Genomic DNA, 24,932 nt, shown 5'->3' on the forward strand with positions numbered 1-24,932 from the left:
TAATATTTATGATGATTTTGTTCACTTAAAAAAATGAATATTCCTTTAATTACTATTCGACTGATCATCAGTTACTTGAATGCGCTGTCATCCATCATTGCAACTTCTGACAGCTGTCAGTGCTTTTCTGGCATAATATATAATACGGTAGTATGAGTATTGGAACGTACAGTTTGTGTTCGTTGTTGCGGGAATACAGAAATGTTTAAGTACAATTTGTAGTTTCAGTAACAGCCCTAGAGTCAGCAAGATCTGCTGGATGATGCGTTTCAGATATGAGCTGAGTGATGAGCAGGAAGATATGGGCGCTGGTAAAATTAAGGTAAGTTTACCAAAGTTCATTCGCAAACACTACTCACATTTTTATGACACACAGCTGGTTGAAACTCGGGAAAGTATCCCTTGAAGTGTGTACAGGCGTTAACACCGCAAGACCGTGAGCTGCAACAATCCTATAGCTTTGTTAATCACAAATAACATGAAAATAGATTATAATAGTGTCTGTTTTGGTGACAACGATTAGCAGCAAAATACAACAGAATGTTTTTTCTGTCTTCAAATCGTTTTGTACGATGTTTAGTTGCAGACTTTGTTTTTACCATTTGACTTTTCCTCCATTAAAACTAAAAAACTGACAAGTCAGTTTACTCATTGTCATTACTATCAGTCATTATTGGCCATTGCCATGTTTTACATCATAGTGAGAAGTTCATTTAATTGCTTAGTCAGAAATCTATGTCTTACATCACTTTAATAAGTCATTAATTTTTTCAAGCATCTGTATCAGTTATTCAGCTTGGTCTAAGTACTTTTTATGACCTGGCTAAACACTAAACCCCGACCTTCCCTATCACTGTTTGCTGTAACTGTACCCATGTCATCACTTTCAGAAAATTTTCACACCACCCACTCAGTCTAACTCCTTTCATATCTTCCTGTCCACCACTCCCCTCTCTCCACCCACTGCCGAGGTTACCTGGTCAGGTAGGGGGGGTAGGCGGTGGATATAAATGCTTAAATAGCTCCGTTCTGAGAACAACACAAGCGAGCCCACGCCTCTGTGCTGGCAGTTAAAGGGTCACATAAGCTGCGTTTCCACAGAGAGGCTCCACAACAGTTACTGCTCATCATTCATTCTTCAAGTCATCAAAGAGGGAGAGAGTATTAGCAACGGGAGAGCAGCTGGGAGGCTGCCGTTAAGGGATCAGCCATGCTTGGAGGCATCCGCACAGATTTGTTGGTCACAGTGACTCTACTGCTTCTAACTCAGACAGGGACTCAGTGCAGGTGAGTGTTAAAATAATCCAGCTTTTGAATGTCAAATTTTAGCTGATGTGTTATTTGAAATATTGTTATACTGGGTTTATCAATGTCATGAAGTGGAAAGTGAATGGGATTTTGATTTGTGTTTAAGATTTGTTTAATTTATGGCGAAAAATTAAAAGAATCTGTGATTGTTGTTTCATATTTCAGGGCTGAAGTAGACTTTTCACTGGTTACTTTACCAGACTGGAGTCCAAATGCAGGTATGAAGTTCTACAAGTACCAAGACTTGTCAAAACTCAATACTGACAAATTTGCCACAAAACAAGGGTTTAAATAAACCCTAAACAGAGAGAGATGCATGCATAATGTACAGAACTATATTTAACCCCTTTCTTTCTTTTCTTTTATAGATTATGTTTCACAGTGTTTCTACGACAGACAGAACAATTTTATTTGTGATTGGACCCAATGGAAATCAGGTACAGACGATTACTGCACAACAGCACAGCAACGCCTCTCATTAATTAAATCTAATAATGAAATGAAAGCCAAATATGTTTTTGAATCAGGTTACAGTTCAGTGAGAGTTCTTTCTGACACCTAGAGACAACTTCACCGTAGTAACCTTTCATTTAGCCCCACCCTTTCGAAAGGGGATTTGGGACATCAGTCCACAGTTCTGTTTTAATTTACAGGCACGCTGTGAGCGAGTCTGTGCCCGATGCCACATATCACTAATTGATCTGAAGCACGCTAATAATCTTTTATAGCCTGACGTTCTCCCAGGGGACGATCAAAGTAGAGGGCCTGCACTTAAGGTTCAAATTTAGCACAAAACACTCCAAACTGCTATTTTGCATTTAACGATAATTGCACCACAACAGATGTACTTCTTGTGTTACTACAATAACAAAGATGAGGGAACGGTTTGCTATTTCTGATGTAATTAAAATTATGATATGACATAAAAGCTCATTCATAACCTGCGTAGATAAAAATACATTTCACCATTTATACTGTGTGATTTAAAAAGAAAGTGTGTGAGTGGTCACTGACACTGAATTTTTGTAAAGTGTTGCAAAAAATGAGCTTGGTCCCTTTCTATTTGATGGATTATGTGTCATCTAGTGTACGACATCTTCTTGTCCTTTTCACCTCCAGAGGATTTCGTAGCGACTATTTTAGAGAGTGGCCCTCTGGGACTGGAGGGCGAAGCCTGTCTTGAGTTTTGGTACATATCGCCAGTTGTAACTGATGGGTCAGAACTTCGAGTTCTGCTGAGAAGCAGCGCTGGTCTGAAAGAAATCTGGACTCTTACTGCCCTCCCGAGGGATTCATGGAGACAGGTGTTTGTCCCCTTGAACGTCATTGAACCAGGCACTCAGGTAAGATGGCATGTAATCCCATACGCATAATTAAACTGTGTTGGGTAATTAAAATACATTATTGTGCATATTAAAATATATAATCTGCTTTTATATCAGGTTGTAGTCGAAGCAGTATCCACAAGCGGACAGTTCGCATTTAACCTGATGGGTGTGAGGAGAGGCCAATGTGGTAAATATGCTTTTACTCTTGATGACAACGTTCATGCAACACATATATTATTACAGTCATAACACCTGTCAGATTACAGTAAAAACTCTTTCACAAACCCATCTAAAGCTTGAAGTTGTAAAAAAAAAAAAACATTTGCAATTTTAGTGAGGTAATAAGAATGTTTTTCATTCTTTTGATTAATGGTGAAGTATCACTTACATGAACAAAAGGCTGGATAACTAAGATACTTAAAGTGTAACTTGAGTATTTTTTTTTAACCTGGACCCTATTTTTCCATGTTTTTGTGTCTGACTAATGGGAACAACAGTTTTGGTCTGTAACTGGTCCAGCATGGAGCGACAGGGCTGCAGCCGGCAAAACAGGCTACAATGTAATGAGTTGGGGCAATTGTGTACCATCAATTTACATCCACTAAAAGTGCTTGTTTTCGCCACTGACAGGCTCAGATTGTTATTAGAAGAGTCTGAAGACATTATGAAAAGGATCCCTACAGAGATAAACCTTTTGTTATAGAGTAAGATCCTTTTTGTTTAATCAGAATCAGCCCCAATTCTGTCAGTCATACCAGACTCATTTAAATAATTTATGCAAATGTAGGTATTATCATTGTAACAATCCAAAACAATGACAAATAAAGTCCAGAATATTCTTCCAGAATAACCTTAAAGGTACTGCATGCTCAAAAAATATGCTAAAAGCATACCACAGCAAACTCGAGCCCAACAAGCAACAACAGATGGAAATATTGACCTTAATGTAGCATTATTTAGTAATACTAACACAAAACAGTGTCCAACTTAACACTTGTAAAGGTTAACTAAACACCCTGTGAATTCACATCAACAGGAAATGCAAGTAAGTCTGGTTCCTTGAGAGAACAATCTGGCAGGGCTTTGAAGCTGAACATGCCATTCAAAAGATGCCTTTCTTTATCCATTTCTGCTCACGGAGGTTTGTTTCTGCTTGCCATCCATAACGTTACTGCTACATCGCATCCTGATTTTCCAAACTACAGGGTGGGCTGAGGGTCATAATTATAGAAAGTATGTGCGTTAAAAAATTTGTGGTGTTAAAAAGAAATTGCATTAACTCATTATAAATGTATTAACTTTGAGAGCCCTAAAATAAACAGTAATTTTATCATCGTGAAGTCAACAGGAACAAAATAAAACTCACCAAAACTGTCTTGGTTCATCACCAGTTCTCGCCTGGGTGAAATAAATCCTTAATCCACCCAGTAAGATGTGAAAATATGCTAGCTCTACACATGCTAAAATTACTGTTATTTAAATGGAGTGTGAAGGGTTTGATGATGGTGATTTTGGGCCTGTTTCTGGTTGAACAAAACGGATCTTACACTTCAACAAAAGGGTCTATCTCTGTAGGGATCCTTTGTATAATGTTGTCAGACACTTATAATAACAGTCTGAGCCTGTCAGTGGCAAAAAACAAGAACTTTTAGTAGACGTACATAATTGCCCCCGTGGTTACATTGCAGCCTGTTTCGCCAGCTGCAGCCCAGTCGCTTTATACTGGACCAGTTTCAAAAACTGTTGTTCCTATTAATCACTTAGACACAAAAACATGGGTAAACAGGGTCCATGTTGAAAATACTGAAGTTACCCTCTAAGAAGAGTCCTTATAGTCCTAACACTGAACATAATAATTAATTTATGTTACTAATCAGTTATTCCTCGCCAGATGGTGTTGTGAATATAAAGTGATTGTTTACTTGGCTGAATCCCCCACAGGACCCCAGTGTGAATCTAACACAGAGTTATGGACAGATGAGTCCACCCGTTGCCTCTGTTCCAGCGGCCAGCTCTCCTGCTCTCCCTCTCAGTGCCCTGAGGGCCAAATCTGTGGTCCTCAAACAGGAAGCTCCAGAGGGATTTCCACCTCTGGGACGTGCACGATCCACAGTCACACAGACTGCAGCACTTTTGATGGAGTGCTGTTCCGCTTCATGGCCCCCTGCACCTACACGCTGGCTAAGACCTGCTCACCCTCCGAGGCCCTGCCCATGTTCAGTGTGGAAGTGGTCAATGAGCAGAACTGGAACTCATCTCTGCCGACTGTTCAGCAGGTCGTTGTGAATGTGGGGAAATTCAGAGTGTCCCTGCTGAGAAGGCAGACACACCGAGTTGTGGTGAGTCACTTTTAAAAGGGGACAGAAATTTAGGAAGGCATACATACTGTGACACATTGCTGATGTCTGTATCATCTGCCAAAATGAACAGTTCTACCCAAAAGCTAAAATGTCACACTGCTTTACAAAGAGAAACTAGTTTTCCCTTACCTTTATTGAAGAAAAAAAATCCAAACCAAAACTATTGGTTTCTCTATGTGTATGGTTTCTCTAACATAGTTGGTTCCTCAACTATGTTTCTAAAATGTATATTTATGCGCACTTGAAAAGTACCACATCAGAGAAGCTTTATGGAAACGGAAAAATTTGCTAAAACTTTCTCAACTGCACAAAACGTTGATACACTTGCATGAGGTGGTTTTTGCCTTTGTTTAAAAGAGCGGACGAAACACTTTTGCCAAGTAAGTTCCTAAGTAACCGGCATTTAACTCACATGACCAATCAGCTGTCTCTGCTGTCGGCATCGTCCTGTGCATTAGAATCACTGCATTAATTTGTCTTCGTCTCCAGACAGCATGAACCATGGCCAATACTAGCTGATATCAAGAGCAATTGAAACGTGTCGAACTGAAACAAATTACTGAAGACTACTCTCCTTTTCTCAACCGGCCAAGGTGACTTGTTTTGTTTCCGGTTTGAAACCTCTACTACTTCTTCTGTGTTTACTGGTGGATTATAGCCAAGCGTAGAGCAAAGCCCATACCCCCAACTTCTGATGAGACTATGCTTTGTGCAGCCTAGTTAGCCCCATTTCCAGCAAACACTTTCGGTATGGTACCTTTGAAACCACAAGTAACCCTTCAAACGGGGTACCTAGACCCCACTGCATTTCCTCATTACTGGTGACACAGAAGGAAGTCTGCACCTTGTTTATCATCCACAGAACAAGGTAAAACAGGCTGCAGTGAGAGTCTCGCTATGAGATATTTGACTATTTGTGCATTTAAACCTTCTCAGGCAAGCTCAGGGGCTTAGTTTTGCCGGAGCCCACAGGAACAACGTTCTGCGATGCTTTTTTTTCTCCGAGTGAGGAGTTGAATATATGCCATTCACATAACCAGGTCGAAATTAATATATATAGACCCTTGAAGATCCACTCAACTAAAAGTGTATGTCATATAGAAACTAAAGTAATGGTAAAAATTGTCATATTGAAATTTAAGGTGTGCTGATGGATTCAGGTCGGATTCAAGTTAATGTTCCACCTTAAAAGTTACCGGCAGTCAGTCCAGTGAATTAAATCATTTTTTCTCAGACTCCAGCTGCTGTGAGAGGCAGCAAAACATCCTTTCATTTAATAGCTACAGTCTACTAATAAAACTCTCCACAGTATGAACAGTGATTACATGAGCCTCAAAACCAGCCACAACTGCAGTGTTCACAGCGCCACCTTTTAGTATCAGATCTGTGTGCTAGGTACCCCAACAGAGGGGGGACCAAAAATGGGAACAGTACGGAACGTTTCCATTGGTACCATCCACAACTTTGCACAGTGGAAACAGAAAAAAGGCGTACCAACTGTACCGTACTGTACTGTACTGCTCGGTGGAAACAGGGCTGTTTATTTACTCCAGACCAGTTGATAGAAACACGTCTAATTCACATTTTATTTTTGTAACATTTCAAAAGTTCACTGAAAAGAGAGTTTAATGGAAACACGGCTAGACAAGATACTGATATTATATTGATACTGTGATAAGAGACCAGATATCTTAGATTTTAGATATCATAATACCATAAGTCTTGTCCTTTTCTTGGTTTTAAAGGCTGCATTACAGTATTTTTCTTTTTTTCTGGCTAAAGGAGAAGGTTTCCATCTCCTCAAGAGCCATAATTACTGAAGTACTGTCTGTTCAAATTCATTTTTGTGGCACTGTGCCATGATGCTGCACTATGTATTGAGCAAAGTAATTTACTGGATCAAGCAGTTCCCATATCTGCAAACCATTCTACTGATAAACTCAGTTAATCACAAAGTGCAGAGTTTAGTGGCGTAATGTCCTGGACTTATCTGCCTTATCAATTCCCAAAGATATATCTATCTCCAGAAAGGTGCTTTTTATGGAAACAGTCAGATACAGTGAGTCCATATTGATGGCAGCTGGTAAGAGGTCTAAAACTTTTTCTGTTCCTCAGGTTAATGGGGTCTGGAGGAAGCTTCCACTGAGCCTCAGCAGTGGCACAATCAACATCAAGAGCAACCCTGCTGCTGTTGAACTGGAAACCAGCTTCGGTCTGTCTGTCTCATTTGACAACGCTGGTGCTGTCCATGTCAAACTGCCGTCCACCTACTCTGATAAAGTCTGTGGCTTGTGTGGGAACTTTAACCACCTCAGAAGAGATGACTTCAGAAAGCCTGATGGAACAAATGCCCAAGATGCTACAGCTTTGGCCAAGAGCTGGCAAACGGAGGAAAACACCTCCTCCTGTGAAACCATTCTAGTACCCCATCAGTGTGACCCACAGGAGGAAGCTGAGTATGCCAGTGAGCTGTACTGTGGAGGCCTCCTCTCTAGCACTGGGCCCTTCGCTGGCTGCCTAGCCGTTCTGGGGGCGGAGAGCTACTTCAGGGGCTGTGTGGTTGACATGTGCACTGCTCATGGTGACCCAGCGGCGCTATGTGAGACATTACAGGTCTACGCCGATATCTGCCAGGAGGCTGGAGTCGCAGTACCCGTATGGAGGAACTCTACATTCTGCCGTATGTTGCTTTATTGCTTCCTGTTTTCATTTCTCTACCCTGATATCAAAATAAGGGAAACGGAGACAACTAATGACTGTAATAGTACAATAACAGTTGAGTTCATGTCCTCTCGTCTTTCTTCCCCTCTCAGCCCTTCAGTGTGGTGAGAACAGCCACTATAACTCGTGTGCTGATGGCTGTCCCGATGTATGCTCCGTTCTGGATATAGTCGGTTCCTGTGGAGGCTGTGACGAAAGATGCGAGTGTGACTCTGGCTTCAAACTTAGTGGGGGAAAGTGTGTCCCCGCAGAGGACTGTGGGTGCTGGTACAGTGGAAAACACTATGAGGTAAGTGAGGTCGATGAACAGGGAAAAATTTCATATTCACCTATTCACCTCCACAACACTATAATTTATTCACACACCTCCTCTTTGTCTCCAGAAAGGAGCAACATTCTCCGAGGGAGAGTGTGTGCAGCAGTGCCAGTGCATGGGTAACAATGAAGTGCAGTGCACCAGAATGCAATGCGCAAACCATGAGGTTTGTAAGGTCAAGGATGGGGTCAAAGGCTGCTTCCCTTTCAAACCTGCCACCTGCAGCGTGTACGGTGATCCACACTACATCACCTTTGATGGCATGGCTTATGATTTCCAAGGTGGCTGCAGTTACACGCTGACTACCACGTGTGGAGGTCAAAGCTCAGTCCAGTTCACTGTGATCGGACACAACATGCATCCTCCCATTCAAAACTTCACCCGCTCCAAGCTGGAAGCTGTGACCCTTAAGGTTGAGGATCTGTACCTCACTCTGAATCAGAGCGGAGAGGTCTATGTAAGCATGAAAACTTCTTCTAATTCTCTATGTTTCAAACAATGCCAACACTTTTATAACATGCGACTGTATCAGAGGAAGTTGTGCAAACATGTCTCATGACCTGTGAGTGGCCTATTTACTGGATTTGGAGTGTCACTGTTCTGTATTATCTCTTGTAATTTATTAATGACTGAGGCTAATGCCCTTAGTATCAGCACACCCATGTTTATAGGGGCCATTTATTACTCTTTAACCAGTCACCATGGGGAGTAACTTGTTTGCAACATAGCGCTTACGAGAATACAGAAAACTAATTGCTGACCTATATGTGTGTATTTGCCCTGAACAGCTAGTTGGTTGTTATTTGATTGCACTTATACACAAAAAAGACACTCTAAATAAACTAAATTCTCACTTGTCCTCTCTTCAGGTGAAAAACAGACCTGTCCTACTCCCCTATTTCACCAATGGTACATACGGCTCAGTTTGGGTCGACCTGAAGAAGAATTATATTGTCATGGAGACAACATTTGGGCTCAGAATTACGATAGACACACAGAACAGACTGTTCCTGCAGGTGGATGAACGCTACAAGTATGAACTGTGCGGACTGTGCGGCACCTACTCTGATCGTCAGGATGATGACTTCGTAGCACCAGAAGGCCAAAATGCTACTGGGCCATTTGAGTTTGGTGACAGCTGGAGGGTGCCAGGCGATGATGAGTAAGCTATTCTACTATAAAGCAAAAATAGCAAAAATTTAAATACAAATATAATGAGTGTTATGACATTCTAATAATTCCAAAGGAAAAAACATACAAATTCAACAGCAGGTGAAAAGAAAAGGGTTTTTTAGCCATACTAGCAGCATTGTCGCTAATTACATTCCCATCAGCCTCAGGTGTACTTTGTGTTTAGAGCTACTTAGCAAATGGTAGCATGCTAACACACCTTACTAAGACAGTGAGCATGAAAAACATTGTATCTACTAACTATCAGCATGTCAATATTGTCATTGGGTCTCATTCACTAATAAATGTGAAATGTGTTTAATTTGCACACAAAATAAAGGTGTGTGTTCACATTTTCTAAGACTGGAAGGCCTTCAACATTTGTGCATTTGTGCATATACATGATCCGAGGCAGTTATAAATTTATTCGCAGTCTAATTCAGGTCAGAACATATTGATGAATCTCAGGTTTGTGTGTAAAACAGTCATGAACACAGATTTGTGCATACAAACTGGTTGTTAATGAGGCCCATTTTGAGAATGTTAGCATACTGGCATTCTCGGAACCCATCGGCTGTATTCGGCATCTGACTTACGCTCTTCTTCCGGAGGCAAGATCTCCGGGGTTTGCTACATTCACTGAATGTAGAGTCTGTATGTAGAGACTAGCATACTGGTGATAGCTCAAACCATTACGGTGTCCACACACAGATATAGGCTATTTGGAATGGGTTATTCATAGAGGTAGTTGTTTGTACTTTAATAACCAAAGTAATAATCCATTATCATGCACACAATCTCACAATCAAGCAACAAGCTGTTCAAGAATTAATACACACAGTATGACACATTAATAAACTTCTTTTTTTTTTGTGTCTTATTTCAAATGGAACGATAAATCCCAATGTCTTGATCTCCTTTTCCTTTTCTAAACTTTCTCCCCCAGGTGTGTTTCCCATCCAAATGATCCCAGACTCTGTGACTATGACCAGGAGAATGAGGCCTACAATGAGTGCTACACCATTTTAGGGGATGCCTTCAAGCCCTGCCATGAATCCATTCACCCAAGCATCTACCTCAATAGTTGTGTGTACGACTACTGCGCCACAAATGGTGACCGTCACACCCTGTGCGAATCTCTCAAGTCCTATGCAGCAGCATGCAGTGTTGCAGGAGTGGAGCTTCCCCACTGGCAGATGGACACAGCCTGTGGTGAGTGTTTGAGTCAGACATGAGGATAATGATGATGGTGTGGGTACTCTGTGAGAGGATATGTACAGGGCTCCTTTTTACATTGGTTGCACTGGTGCACCTGACATTTTCACTGCACCTTTTGGCGCCGCAATAATATATTTTAAGCATAACCTTTTTTGTCAGCTCCCATACACACTGATAACTTCTTAACTAGGGTACACACGGTTCAGTTCATACCCCTGTTTAGGAGTTACGGTTCAGTGCGATTTTGGTACAGTGGGAAAAAAACAAATTCATGGGGATCCATTTTTATTCATTTTGTGTCTAAGACAGACAAAACCCTCTTGCTGGGGACTGAGGGAGCATTTTGCCCACTGGCAACTTTGTTAAACTATTTTCATTATGAAAAATAAGGAAAATTTAAACAGTTCTGTATTTCCCTGTACGAACACAACAAACTCTTTCCCAAACAGCAACAAGTCACAATATGCCATTAAACTAAGTCTCATGATATGAAATTGAAAATACTGAATAAACAGAACAATAAAAAATAAAACTTCTGCATTTAGGAGTGTTACAATTAGTTGCACCTTGGCTATCTGTCAAAGTGCCAGTTGCTTCAGTAGCCGTTTATCCAGTTCTGCTTTTAATAGCAATAACAGTAATAATAAAGTTTATTCATATAGCATCTCTCATATGCAGCACCAAGTGCTTTACAGTAAAAGCAGTATAAGTATATATATATATATATATATATATATATATATATATATAAGTATACATATATAATTTTCATTTAAAAGTGGTGGTGATTTGAGATTCTATTATTTGAAATCCCATATACCATTTCTTCTTTCATCACCTTTTAGGCCTTCAGACGTCATTAACAACCAGGGTCTATAATTTCCACCGGGCACAGAGTTACCAAAAGACATTGATTAACCGAAAGTCTTCTCTAGCGTTAACCTCACTGTAGGTATTGTCTGTGCTGGGTACCGCTCACAGCTATGCCAGAATCAACTACCACCCAGTTGAGACACTATAGTTCAAATAAAACTCACCACAGTCTTTCTCTGCCAAATACACAATCACAACCCAGTAATCATAGCAAAACCATAAATCTTAAAATCATAAAAACAAAACAAAAAAAATCATAGGATGAAATAAGTCATAAAAGGTCATAAAATCATGACATTATAAAATCAATCATCAATTGTAAAACAATAGATCATAAAATCAAGATACAACATTTGCTTTTGCATCTAAAGGCTGCTTGAATGCAGCAGGAATAAGGAGTTGGGCTTTGGATTATTGTTCCTCGTCCTGGTAATCAACACATCTAGGTGATGCCTTTCAGTGTGTGTTAGCATGTTCGATGTGTTTCCATCACATACCCTACAAAGGTAGGGCAACACCGTCAGACCATCCTAAACACAACTGTCTCTCCAGTGCTGTCATAAGTGACCAACTGAGAACCCACAGGTGTCTTCCAGCTCCACCGTTTTATTTGCACTCGCCATAACATGACTGACAGTGCTTTCAGATGTAGAGTTTGCTTGGTTTGGTCCGAATCAGGGACTAATTTTGTTACAAAGTCACATAATTGCCTCACGGCAAGTGGACCAGATCAAATGCCTTGCACCAGAAAGCTGCTCTTGATTGGTCAGAATTTCCATGTGGGAAAAACGAACCACACTCAGGGGGCAAACAGACTTGAGTTCCACTGAACTGAACCAAACGGTAGGTGTGAAAGCACCCTGATTCGCACGTCAATCTGCTTGTTTTTCTAACCATTGGACCTGTTGCTAATGGAGCAGGCCTACAGCTCATGCTTGTGAACTTTGGTTCTACATTACCTGCATCAGTGTCATAAATGTCAGGCAGGTGCACCAGTGCCACCAATAAAATTGTTTAGGCGCATCTGACAGATATGTGCGACAAACCTCTGGAGCCCTGATGTATGTGTAATGGTATCTGGTTATAACTAAACTGATAACATTTTTTGACAAAATGGAATATGGTGATTTATTAGCACAAAAGATTAGATGAAGTTATTCTTTTACATGTCCTATATTTCTTACTTATTGATTTTCTTTTCCCATAACTTTAAATCTTTCTCCTTCTGTTTTTCATTGTTTGGATTATGACACAGGGCCGGCCCACTGCATAAGCCATCTAGGCAACAGCCTAGAGCCATGCCTGAGTCAATGGTTTTATGTTTCTTTGTCAATGAAATAAGCAACGTTGGAGAAACTAGGTGATTCAGATATGGAGGGGGTTGCCTCATGCAAATGATCTGCTAGGGCACCAGAAAGTTTAAGCGTGTGAACTCATTTCCCTTTTTTTTTTTTTTTTTTTGTTTCTTCGTTTGTTTGGCTTTTCGTTCTGTTGTCCCCATTTCAGCTGACCCCCCAACAACTGCAACTCTTCCAACATCTCCAGCTCCTACCTCTCCAACACCTGATCAGCCTTGTAAGAGCATTCACGGTTGGGAAGGATTATTTGGTGCTGGGTTGGACTATCAGTAGCATAATCCAATTTATGATTAATAATTTATTCATAACTGTCTCAAAAACCTGGAGAGATGTTTAATATATAACTGTATAACTGTCTTGAATATATCTGAATGACCGTGATATTATTATGTAAAGATTGGATGAAATAATATTTTTGTGGTTGATTCATTCATATATCTCATACTCTAATATTCTTATGTATAATTAGCTCATAATGCTTATGATTTCCACTGTGTTTATGTGATTTTTCACAGTCTGCCCCATAAACTGCGACTTTGAAAGAAATTTATGTGGGTGGGAGCAGCTAGTACAGGATAGTTTTGATTGGACAAGACACTCAGGACCCACCCCAACAAGCTTAACTGGCCCAAACCAAGACCACACCACTGGAGGTAAAATCTGAATTCAGGTCACACTATCACATCTGCTGCATCTGTATTTCATTCTTCATGTTTATCGTGCTGTTTTCAACATTTCTCTAGCTGGCTACTACATGTATATTGAGGGAAACAGTGTAACCCACGGAGATTCAGCTCGTCTGTGGAGCTCAAATTGCCATTATAATGGCCCACTCTGCCTGAACTTCTGGTACCATATGTATGGTTCAGCCACTGCCATGGCCCTCAATATCTACCTGCTCAAAGACAAAAAAGCTACCAAACTCTGGTCCATGAGGAACAACCAGGGACCAGAATGGCATCTGGGAAATGCTGACATCAGAGTGTCTGGTCCATTCCAAGTAAGTACGACACTATAAACAGACAATAAATGGGCCGACATATTCATCGTATTCTATATAGTGAAATAATATTTTCCATCCTCTTTCAGATCATAGTGGAGGGAATTCGAGGCTCTACTGATCAATCAGATGTGGCCATTGATGACATTTCCATCCACTTTGGGGCATGCTCAGGTGATGTTCACCTCTAATTAAAAGGAGAATATATTTGAATAAAGATGTAGGCCACGGTATCATAACTTTGATGGATGAAACAATTTAATTTGTGGAATAACTTTCATTGTAAAAGCCGTTTCTCACTAGTGCAATGCGAAAATGCAGTACAGGATTACGGGTCTGGTGCGAATTATCCGTGATTCATGATCCACAGGTTTAGTGAATGAAGCACACTCAGTGTCCACTCTACAAAACAGAAACCTACTTAGACAGAGAAAGTCTATGAGGCTAACATTAACTACAAAATACATAAGTAATTCATCCATTTTCTGCTTATCCTGTTGGGGGTCGCGGGGAGCTGGAGCTCATCACGCTGGGTGAGAGGAAGGTTACACCCTGGACAGGTCACCAGACTCTCACAAGGCTGACACAGAGACAATAACCATTCATGAGCACATTCACACCTACGGGCAAATTAGAGTTACCAATTAACCTGCATGTCTTTGGACTGTGAGAGGAAGCTGGAGTGCCCGGAGAAAACCCAGCTGACACAGAACCCCACCCTGAGTTTGAAACAGGAACCCTCTTGCTGTGAGGCAACAATGCTAACCACTGCACCACTGTGCCACCTACCTAAAGCAATCAGACTCCAAGTTTGATTCTAACGCTAGCTGTTGTGGCTAGCCCCATTCTGCTAACATAGCGTTAGCAGCTGCTGGACAATCTCAAGCCATATACTGTCCGTTATTTGATTGTTGAGGTAGTCGTCAGAGTTTGTAAAAAACAAATTGATAAGACATTCCCCATTTTGGCAGCAAGCTGGCAATGTCCTGAGGTATGACATCAGTTGGAACAAATAATTGTTTTGGTATATATTTACGCAGGCGGAAATCCGGCAAAATCGAGGTTCATCCAAATATATCTTTTCCCACACTAATGTTCCACATTCATAAGAACCCACAGAATCTTTGCTTTTATAAATTTCCTTGTGATTTTTTCGGTCCATTATCCATGCTTGGTGTGAAACGGCTTTAATGGTGCAAATAAATTAAGACCTCAAATCATAACCACACCAGATGTCTCAGGGTTTAAATAAAGTCAATAATTACTTCACTTCAGGTACCTTCCCTGGCCTGGGTGGTGGAACTGAACTTCCTCCCATAACTACGGAAGTCCTTCCCTCACACTCAGGTACAGTGCTCAGGAAGCTATATTTTATGGGCCTCTTGTTTTTGCATCAGAAGGCTGAGTGGTTGAAAATTAACATTTATGTTGAGTGAATGAACAACTTCTGATGGTAATATAGGTTACAGATTGTCTACATTTTTGGAAGTTGTATGAGGGCCTCATTACTTAGTTCATGTTCATTTTTTGCAAATGTTTCCTTATAGTCTGCAATATGGACTGTAGCTTCGACAGCAACCTTTGTAGCTGGGATCAAATGATCACAGATGCTTTTGACTGGACATGGCAAAGTGGTTCCACCCCCACCCTGATGACTGGGCCCTCTGCTGACCACACTGGTGGTAATACACTCTTTCTCTATGTAATATGGTCAATAATGACAGATAATATAAAGGTAAGGAAAGAATCTGTCTCACCATGGAAAGCATATCTGAAAACTTTGATCATTTCACCTTTTCTAGATGGTCACTATCTTTACATCGAGGCCAGCAGTGTGACATACGGAGACATGTCTCGTCTTATCAGCCCTGAGTGTTCTGACTCTGGTCCTCAGTGTCTGCAGTTCTGGTACCATATGTACGGCTCAGCAGACACAATGGGCCTCCATGTTTACCTGCTCCAGAACAGATCCGCCCATGCTGTTTGGAGGAAGCGAAATGACCAAGGAAATATGTGGCACCTGGCTCAGGTGGACATCACAACAACTGGAGCTTTCCAGGTCAGACATCTTCCACCAGGCACTCAGTAGATTTAAAGAGTGTCAGCCAATGATGCCATCACTGTAAAATATTAACTATATGGGGCGTTGGTGGCTTAGTGGTAGAGCAGGCGCCCCATGTATAAGGCTGTTGCCGCAGCGGCCCGGGTTCGAATCCAGCCTGTGGCCCCTTGCTGCATGTCATCCACCCCCCCACGCTTACCTGCCCTGTCCAATAAAGGCAAAATGGCCAAAAAAATATCTTTAAAAAAAAAAATATATACACTGAACAAAAATATAAACCATTTTTCGTGAGCTGGACTCAAAGATCTAAAACTTTTTCTACATACACAAAAGACCATTTCCCTCAAATATTGTTCATGAATCTGTCTAAATCTGTGTTAGTGAGCACTTCTCCTTTGCCGAGATAATCCATCCCACCTCATAGGTGTGGCATATCAAGATGCTGATTAGACAGCATGATTATTGCACAGGTGTGCCTTAGGCTGGCCACAATGAAAGGCCACTCTAAAATGTTCAGTTTTATCACACAGCACAATGCCACAGATGTCGCAAGTTTTGAGGGAGCGTGCAATTGGCATGCTGACTGCAGGAATGTCCACCAGAGCTGTTGCCCGTGAATTGAATGTTCATTTCTCTACCATAAGCCATCTCCAAAGGCGTTTCAGACAATTTGGCAGTACATCCAACCGGCCTCACAACCGCAGACCACGTGTAACCACACCAGCCCAGGACCTCCACATCCAGCATGTTCACCTCGAAGATCGTCTGAGACCAGCCACCCGGACAGCTGCTGCAACAATCGGTTTGCATAACCAAAGAATTTCTGCACAAACTGTAAGAAACCGTCTCAGGGAAGCTCATCTGCATGCTCGTCATCCTCATCGGGGTCTTGACCTGACTGCAGTTTGTCGTCGTAACCGACTTGAGTGGGCAAATGCTCACATTCGATGGCGTCTGGCATGTTGGAGAGGTGTTCTCTTCACGGATGAATCCCGGTTTTCACTGTTCAGGGCAGATGGCAGACAGCGTGTGTGGCGTTGTGTGGGTGAGCTGTTTGCTGATGTCAACGTTGTGGATCGAGTGGCCCATGGTACCGGTGGGGTTATGGTATGGGCAGGCGTATGTTATGGACAACGAACACAGGTGCATTTTATTGATGGCATTTTGAATGCACAGAGATACCGTGACGAAATCTTGAGGCCCATTGTTGTGCCATTCATCCACGACCATCACCTCATGTTGCAGCATGATAATGCACGGCCCCATGTTGCAAGGATCTGTACACAATTCCTGGAAGCTGAAAACATCCCAGTTCTTGCATGGCCAGCATACTCACCGGACATGTCACCCATTGAGCATGTTTGAGATGCTTTGGATCGGCGTATACGACAGCGTGTTCCAGTTCCTGCCAATATCCTGCAACTTCACACAGCCATTGAAGAGGAGTGGACCAACATTCCACAGGCCACAATCAACAACCTGATCAACTCTATGCAAAGGAGATGTATTGCACTGCGTGAGGCAAATGGTGGTCACACCAGATACTGACTGGTTTTCTGACCCCCCCAGACCCCCCAATAAAGCAAAACTGCACATTTCAGAGTGGCCTTTTATTGTGGCCAGCTCAAGGCACACCTGTGCAATAATCATGCTGTCTAATCAGCATCTTGATATGCCACACCTGTGAGGTGGGATGGATTATCTCGGCAAAGGAGAAGTGCTCACTAACACAGATTTAGACTGATTCGTGAACAATATTTTAGGGAAATGGTCTTTTGTGTATGTAGAAAAAGTTTTAGATCTTTGAGTCCAGCTCATGAAAAAATGGGAGCAAAAACAAAAGTGTTGCTTTTATATTTTTGTTCAGTGTATATATTAACTATAAGAGACATCTTACAAATAGTAACACAGGACTTTTTTCCCAACTCAGATCATCTTTGAGGGGCGTAGAGGCTCCAATGAAGAATCCGATGTGGCAATAGATGATGTAAAGCTTTATCGTGGACGATGCTCTAGTAAGAAACATGCACACTGAATAAGTACCACACCACTAAGCATTAAAAATGTTGCTTATCTGAAGGCTGTGTAGCCTGGTAATGTTTAAAATATTTGCAGGTGTTAACCGTTCTTACACTGTTGCAGATCTGAGTGGTGTGGCAACAAACCCTCCGAGTGTCCCTGTGCCAACCACTGCAGCTCCACAGCCTCCTCTGGTCAATGTCACAGCTCAGCTCCCTGATACAGCTCCAGTTAACGGACCACTACCACGCTCAGGTACAGTGCTCAGGAAGCTGTATTTTATGGGCCTCTTGTTTTTGCATCAGAAGGCTGAGTGGTTGAAAATTAACATTTATGTTGAGTGAATGAACAACTTCTGATGGTAATATAGGTTACAGATTGTCTACATTTTTGGAAGTTGTATGAGGGCCTCATTACTTAGTTCATGTTCATTTTTTGCAAATGTTTCCTTATAGTCTGCAATATGGACTGTAGCTTCGACAGCAACCTTTGTAGCTGGGATCAAATGATCACAGATGCTTTTGACTGGACATGGCAAAGTGGTTCCACCCCCACCCTGATGACTGGGCCCTCTGCTGACCACACTGGTGGTAATACACTCTTTCTCTATGTAATATGGTCAATAATGACAGATAATATAAAGGTAAGGAAAGAATCTGTCTCACCATGGAAAGCATATCTGAAAACTTTGATCATTTCACCTTTTCTAGATGGTCACTATCTTTACATCGAGGCCAGCAGTGTGACATACGGAGACATGTCTCGTCTTATCAGCCCTGAGTGTTCTGACTCTGGTCCTCAGTGTCTGCAGTTCTGGTACCATATGTACGGCTCAGCAGACACAATGGGCCTCCATGTTTACCTGCTCCAGAACAGATCCGCCCATGCTGTTTGGAGGAAGCGAAATGACCAAGGAAATATGTGGCACCTGGCTCAGGTGGACATCACAACAACTGGAGCTTTCCAGGTCAGACATCTTCCACCAGGCACTCAGTAGATTTAAAGAGTGTCAGCCAATGATGCCATCACTGTAAAATATTAACTATAAGAGACATCTTACAAATAGTAACAAAGGATTTTTTTTCCAACTCAGATCATCTTTGAGGGGCGTAGAGGCTCCAATGAAGAATCCGATGTGGCAATAGATGATGTAAAGCTTTATCGTGGACGATGCTCTAGTAAGAAACATGCACACTGAATAAGTACCACACCACTAAGCATTAAAAATGTTGCTTATCTGAAGGCTGTGTAGCCTGGTAATGTTTAAAATATTTGCAGGTGTTAACCGTTCTTACACTGTTGCAGATCTGAGTGGTGTGGCAACAAACCCTCCGAGTGTCCCTGTGCCAACCACTGCAGCTCCACAGCCTCCTCTGGTCAATGTCACAGCTCAGCTCCCTGATACAGCTCCAGTTAACGGACCACTACCACGCTCAGGTACAGTGCTCAGGAAGCTGTATTTTATGGGCCTCTTGTTTTTGCATCAGAAGGCTGAGAGGTTGAAAATTTATATTTTTGTGTAGTGAATGAACAACTTCTGATGGTAATATAGGTTACAGATTGTCTACATTTTTGGAAGTTGTATAAGGGCCTCATTACTTAGTTCATGTTCATTTTTTGCAAATGTTTCCTTATAGTCTGCAATATGGACTGTAGCTTCGACAGCAACCTTTGTAGCTGGGATCAAATGATCACAGATGCTTTTGACTGGACATGGCAAAGTGGTTCCACCCCCACCCTGATGACTGGGCCCTCTGCTGACCACACTGGTGGTAATACNTGACTGGACATGGCAAAGTGGTTCCACCCCCACCCTGATGACTGGGCCCTCTGCTGACCACACTGGTGGTAATACACTCTTTCTCTATGTAATATGGTCAATAATGGCAGATAATATAAAGGTAAGGAAAGAATCTGTCTCACCATGGAAAGCGTATCTGAAAACTTTGATCATTTCATCTTTTCTAGATGGTCACTATCTTTACATCGAGGCCAGCAGTGTGACATACGGAGACACGTCTCGTCTTATCAGCCCTGAGTGTTCTGACTCTGGTCCTCAGTGTCTGCAGTTCTGGTACCATATGTACGGCTCAGCCGACACAATGGGCCTCCATGTTTACCTGCTCCAGAACAGATTCGCCCATGCTGTTTGGAGGAAGAGAAATGACCAAGGAAATATGTGGCACCTGGCTCAGGTGGACATCACAACAACTGGAGCTTTCCAGGTCAGATATCTTCCACCAGGCACTCAGTAGATTTAAAGAGTGTCAGCCAATGATGCCATCACTGTAAAATATTAACTATAAGAGACATCTTACAAATAATAACAAAGGATTTTTTTTCCAACTCAGATCATCTTTGAGGGGCGTAGAGGCTCCAATGAAGAATCCGATGTGGCAATAGATGATGTAAAGCTTTATCGTGGTCGATGCTCTGGTAAGAAACATGCACGCTGATTAAGTACCATTAATCCTTAAAAATTATGCTTATCTGAAGGCTGTGTAGCCCAATAATGTTTAAATATTTGCAGGTATTAACCTATTTTAAATTGTTGCAGATCTGAGTGGTGGTGTGGCAACAAATCCTCCAAGTGACCCTGTACCAACCACTGCAGCTCCACAGCCTCCTCTGGTCAATGTTACAGCTCTGCCCCCTGTAGCAAATGTCACCATACCTCCCGCAGTGGAAGCAACAACTAATGTCATTAATGACAGCAATGTTACAGTAGCTCCAGCTGATGGAAAACCACCGCACCCAGGTACAGTGCTAATTCCACAGCAGCACTGGTACACCCCCAGTGTTTGAACTTAAATTAATTTTTCCACATCCAGTTTTTTTGTGATTTCTGGTGATCTAAATATATGTCTGACTTTTGTTTCCAGTGTGCCAACTCGACTGTAATTTTGAACAAGATCTCTGTCAGTGGAGTCAACTTCTTACGGACGTTTTTGATTGGACAAGGCATAGTGGCTCCACTCCCACTATGATGACGGGGCCGTCTTCAGATCACACCACAGGAGGTAATTAGCCTTCTGACACAGGCCAAGTAAAGCTGGTGTAGAACTGACAGGGAAAACATAAAGCCACTGTCACACTGATAACAAGGGGAAAAACACGGAATGGTAGGCTGTTCCTGTATTTCATCCAGATAAAATATCTTGCCATTAGCATCCAGGGGGTATGGCAGTAGAGCTGCTGCTCATGGGTTAAGCTGGGTTTTTTTGTCTTTCAGCAACCAGCTTCAGCTGCAACTTGACATGCCTTGAACTTAAAACATTATCTAAGAAAAGTTTCTTATATGCTGTGCATACCATCAACTTATCTAACGCTTCTGTCCTTTACCAGGTGGTCACTATCTTTACATTGAAGCCAACAGCGCATCATATGGAGACACGTCTCGTCTTATCAGCTCTGAGTGTTCTGACTCTGGTCCTCAGTGTCTGCAGTTCTGGTACCATATGTACGGCTCAGCAGATACAATGGGCCTCCATGTTTACCTGCTCCAGAACAACTTAGCCAATGCTGTTTGGAGGAAGAGAAATGACCAAGGAAATATGTGGCACCTGGCTCAGGTGGACATCACAACAACTGGAGCTTTCCAGGTGAGAGGTTTCTTCTCCTAAACCGTCTAATGTGCAAAACAGAGCAAAACACTAATAGGGTACTGCTACCTGCCACAAAGAATGACTGCAATTGGACACAATGAATCTATGCTATAAAAAACATACAATACTTTAGTATTAACCTGCGCACTTATTTTTAGATTATATTTGAGGGACGTATAGGTTCCAACGATCAGTCTGATGTTGCTATTGATGACGTATCACTTCACCGTGGGCATTGTACAGGTAATTCCGTCCTCCCATTGACATTCAATTTAATTCAAACACATCACAACTGAAAATTAGTGCGACTGACTGGATTGTGAACTGTAATTACAGACGTGGCCAAACCAACAAAACCTGCCCCATCAACCTTCAATCCAGTTGTAACAGAAGGTCCAGAGCGTCCTCCAGCCAACAGCCCAACTGCTGCACAACCACAAACAGCAACTTCATCAAAACCACAACGACCATCAACAACCACCGCCACAACAACAACCACCCCCACAACAACAGCAGCCACAACCAATTGTGACACACAAACCCCTTCAAGGCCAGCAACAACTACAACTCCAAAAACTTCAAATCCTAATGTCCCAACAACAAAACCACAGCTACCAATAACATCAACAACAACAACCACATCTGGACCCCACCCACCAGCAACAGAGCACCCAGGAGCTGAAACGTCAGAGCAACCAGAACCTGAAATTACAGCTAGACCCCAAACAACAGCAGCACCAGAGCAACCAGCTATATCTACTAATGAGCCACAAACCACAGCTGGACCCCACCCAACAACACAATACCCAGGACTCGAAACTTCAGAGCAACCAGAACCTGAAATTACACATGGACCCCAAACAACAACAGAACCAGAGCAACCAGATACATTATCTACTGATGAGCCCCAAACCCCAGCTGGACCCCACCCAACAACAGAACACCCAGGACTTGAAACTTCTGAGCAACCAGAACCTGAAATTACAGATGGACCCCAAACAACAGCAGAACCAGAGCAGCCAGATACATCATCTACTGATGAGCCCAAAACCCCAGCTGGACCCCACCCAACAACAGCACACCCAGGACTTGAAACTTCTGAGCAACCAGAACCTGAAATTACAGAAAACCCTCAAATGACAACAAGACCAGGGCAACCAGCTACACCTAATGAACCCCAAACCTCAGGTGGACCCCAACCCCAAACAACAGAAAGTCAAGAACCTACAGCTGGATCACAACCACCAACCACGGCTAGACCACAACCTCCAACTACAGCTAGACCACAACCTCCAACTACAGCTAGACCACAACCTCCAACTGAAACTCAGCCACAAACAACCATTAAACCACAACCACCAACTACAGCTAGACCACAACCTCCAACCACAGCTAGACCACAACCTCCAACTACGGCTAGACCACAACCTCCAACAGCTAGACCACAACCACCAACTACACCTATACCAAGTAAGTTTAAAGTTTTTATTTCCTTATCAAACTTGGGCGGTATGTATTTTGTTCATACCTTCATACACTCCTTAAATTTCACCAGGGTATACAGTATTTGATAGAATCAATGTGTGGCACTACATACATATAATACATACACCCTCAATACAGCATCTCAGTATGAGTTTAACTGAAAGAGGGGCATCTGTATTTTCGGCGGCAATGAAAATCATACAGTCAGGATTTCTAAATACCCTGGAATACCATAACACCATGATACTGCCCAAGCCAATTCCCTTTCTCCAAAATGCACATCCTTCTTTACATATTAGTAACCAGACTCTATGTTTAGATCTAAGTATATACTCTGTCTCTACCACTCTGTCGCTCTAGCACCATCCTGCCCAGCGAACAGTCATTACACCACATGTATCCCTACCTGTAGTCCAACCTGTACATACCTGAATGGCCCGCCTCGCTGCAGTGATGATGATGGCTGTGTGCCAGGATGTGTATGTGATGACGGTTTTGTACGGAGAGGGAGGGTTTGTGTGCCCATCCAACAATGTGGATGTGTGGACAGGAATGGCACCAAACATCATGTGAGTAGTAAAATGACTCTTCAATGACACCACAAGTCTCGAATAGTGTCAAATGCTCAGGTCTACCTTCTGAAAGGATGAGTATTACTGCCAAAAATGGTGCATGTGGACACTGATGTCCTACTATTACAATGACTCTGTTTTTTTTGTCAGTTCAATGAAGTGTGGTACACCGACCACTGTCGTCAGAAATGTGAATGTGAGAAAGACGATGGCGTGGGGGAGATTGACTGCGATGACGATGATGAGTGCGATGGAAATGCTGTCTGTCTTCAAAATGAGGAGGGCGATTACTACTGCCAGTCCACAGGTGCTGTAACTCTAAACATTTAACTCTGTGACGTATACAAACTATGTTACATCTTGTTCACTCATGTATTAATTGCTCTACATGTGTTGCTCCACAGGCTTCGGTGAGTGCATCATCACACGAGACCCAGAGTACAGAACCTTTGATAAAATGAAGCATGACTTTGAGGGTGAGCACTCGTATGTGCTGGTCCGAACCAACAACTTGCCAAATAACCTTCTACACGTCTACATCGAGGGCATCAATACCGCACATGATGACGATGATAGTCACCATCATGATGACAGTAGCAGTGAAGAAGACCACAGTCGCAGAGTTAGAGATGAAGATGAAGATGATGACGATGACGATGATGATGACAAACAAGATGACGACAGTGATGAAAATGAGGAACACCACAGATTACAGGAGCTTAAGATCAGAGTGTACGATCACACCGTGGAGTTCAAGAAGCATCGCAGGCTGATGGTGAGTATCAGGGGCATTTTTAACACCACACTGCCTCCATCTCATTTTCCTTTGGCTCCTTTTCAGCAGACACACTATTTTGTTCATGGGATAATATCATCATATTTTTTGCCCACCCACAGGCATTTGTGAAAGCGCTGAGGGAAATAACCAGTGCTCCTTGATATTTTCTCTGTGAGGTGTTACGACAGCAGTGAGGCAGATGATGTGCGCTAAATTATGCTCTGTCATATGTTATTTCCCCATTGGCACTTAACACATGTTTGTGTGTAGATGAGAGAGACAGAGAGCGAAGGAGAGACAGAGAGAGCATGTAAAAAAGCTGCAATATTGACATATTTTTTTCAGCAGTCAGACTTTATCTTGTACGTACAGAAACACATCGCCAGGTGTGAACACTCAAAAGATTATGATAGTCTCCGCAACGCAAAATCAGGGTGAAAAGTCGTGTAATGTGAACCAGCCTTAAGCGCAAAAAATGTGCTTTGCATAAGCGGAAAAAATGTGCTTTGCATAAGGTCGCTTTAAAAAATATCATACATTAATATTATTTCCAATTTTTTTTTTTTTTTAAAAAAGATCAATTCCAAGGCCAAAGCCCAGACTGACACCCAGATATAATAAAATGCATTTATTATGCTTTAATGAAAGTGGGATAAAAAATTGCAGTTTGAATGGGCGCATTTTACACACACACACACACACACACACACACACAGTGCGATCTTCGTGAGGTGGAGACGAGGCGGAGAAAATATGAAG

General features: G+C 42.2%; 1 protein-coding gene across 19 annotated transcripts; it reads left to right on the forward strand.

Annotated features, from left to right (window-relative positions):
* The first annotated feature begins 1,048 nt into the window (after nt 1-1,048).
* On the forward strand, nt 1,049-24,932 carry LOC126382919 (zonadhesin-like). Of its 19 annotated transcripts, XM_050033181.1 has the most exons (35): nt 1,049-1,287; nt 1,474-1,526; nt 1,677-1,745; nt 2,428-2,651; nt 2,751-2,823; nt 4,578-4,975; nt 7,112-7,676; nt 7,810-8,006; nt 8,101-8,490; nt 8,903-9,195; nt 10,150-10,415; nt 12,801-12,869; nt 13,168-13,305; nt 13,396-13,652; nt 13,742-13,826; nt 14,928-14,999; nt 15,200-15,334; nt 15,455-15,711; nt 17,645-17,729; nt 17,857-17,988; nt 18,189-18,323; nt 18,444-18,700; nt 18,827-18,911; nt 19,039-19,170; nt 19,371-19,505; nt 19,702-19,958; nt 20,085-20,169; nt 20,291-20,491; nt 20,616-20,753; nt 21,079-21,335; nt 21,497-21,581; nt 21,675-22,808; nt 23,184-23,392; nt 23,546-23,702; nt 23,800-24,317. In XM_050033181.1, exons 1-35 carry the CDS (start codon nt 1,211-1,213, stop codon nt 24,300-24,302), a joined length of 7,605 nt encoding a protein of 2,534 aa, XP_049889138.1. In that variant the 5' UTR covers nt 1,049-1,210; the 3' UTR covers nt 24,303-24,317. The 19 variants fall into 19 exon arrangements, with proteins under 19 accessions (XP_049889138.1, XP_049889139.1, XP_049889141.1 ...); XM_050033182.1 differs by lacking the exon at nt 12,801-12,869; XM_050033184.1 differs by lacking the exons at nt 18,444-18,700; nt 18,827-18,911; nt 19,039-19,170; nt 19,371-19,505 and having other exon boundaries at nt 18,189-18,376; nt 19,635-19,958.

The sequence above is a fragment of the Epinephelus moara genome, chromosome 21, assembly GCF_006386435.1.
Source record: "Epinephelus moara isolate mb chromosome 21, YSFRI_EMoa_1.0, whole genome shotgun sequence".
NCBI lineage: Eukaryota > Metazoa > Chordata > Actinopteri > Perciformes > Serranidae > Epinephelus > Epinephelus moara.

Coding starts and splice junctions, on each gene's coding strand:
- LOC126382919 (XM_050033181.1), top strand. CDS start 1,211: ATGCTTGGAGGCATCCGCACAGATTTGTTGGTCACAGTGACTCTACTG. Junction 2,652..2,750: donor TCATTGAACCAGGCACTCAG/GTAAGATGGCAT, acceptor CTTTTATATCAG/GTTGTAGTCGAAGCAGTATC. Junction 12,870..13,167: donor TCCAACACCTGATCAGCCTT/GTAAGAGCATTC, acceptor GATTTTTCACAG/TCTGCCCCATAAACTGCGAC.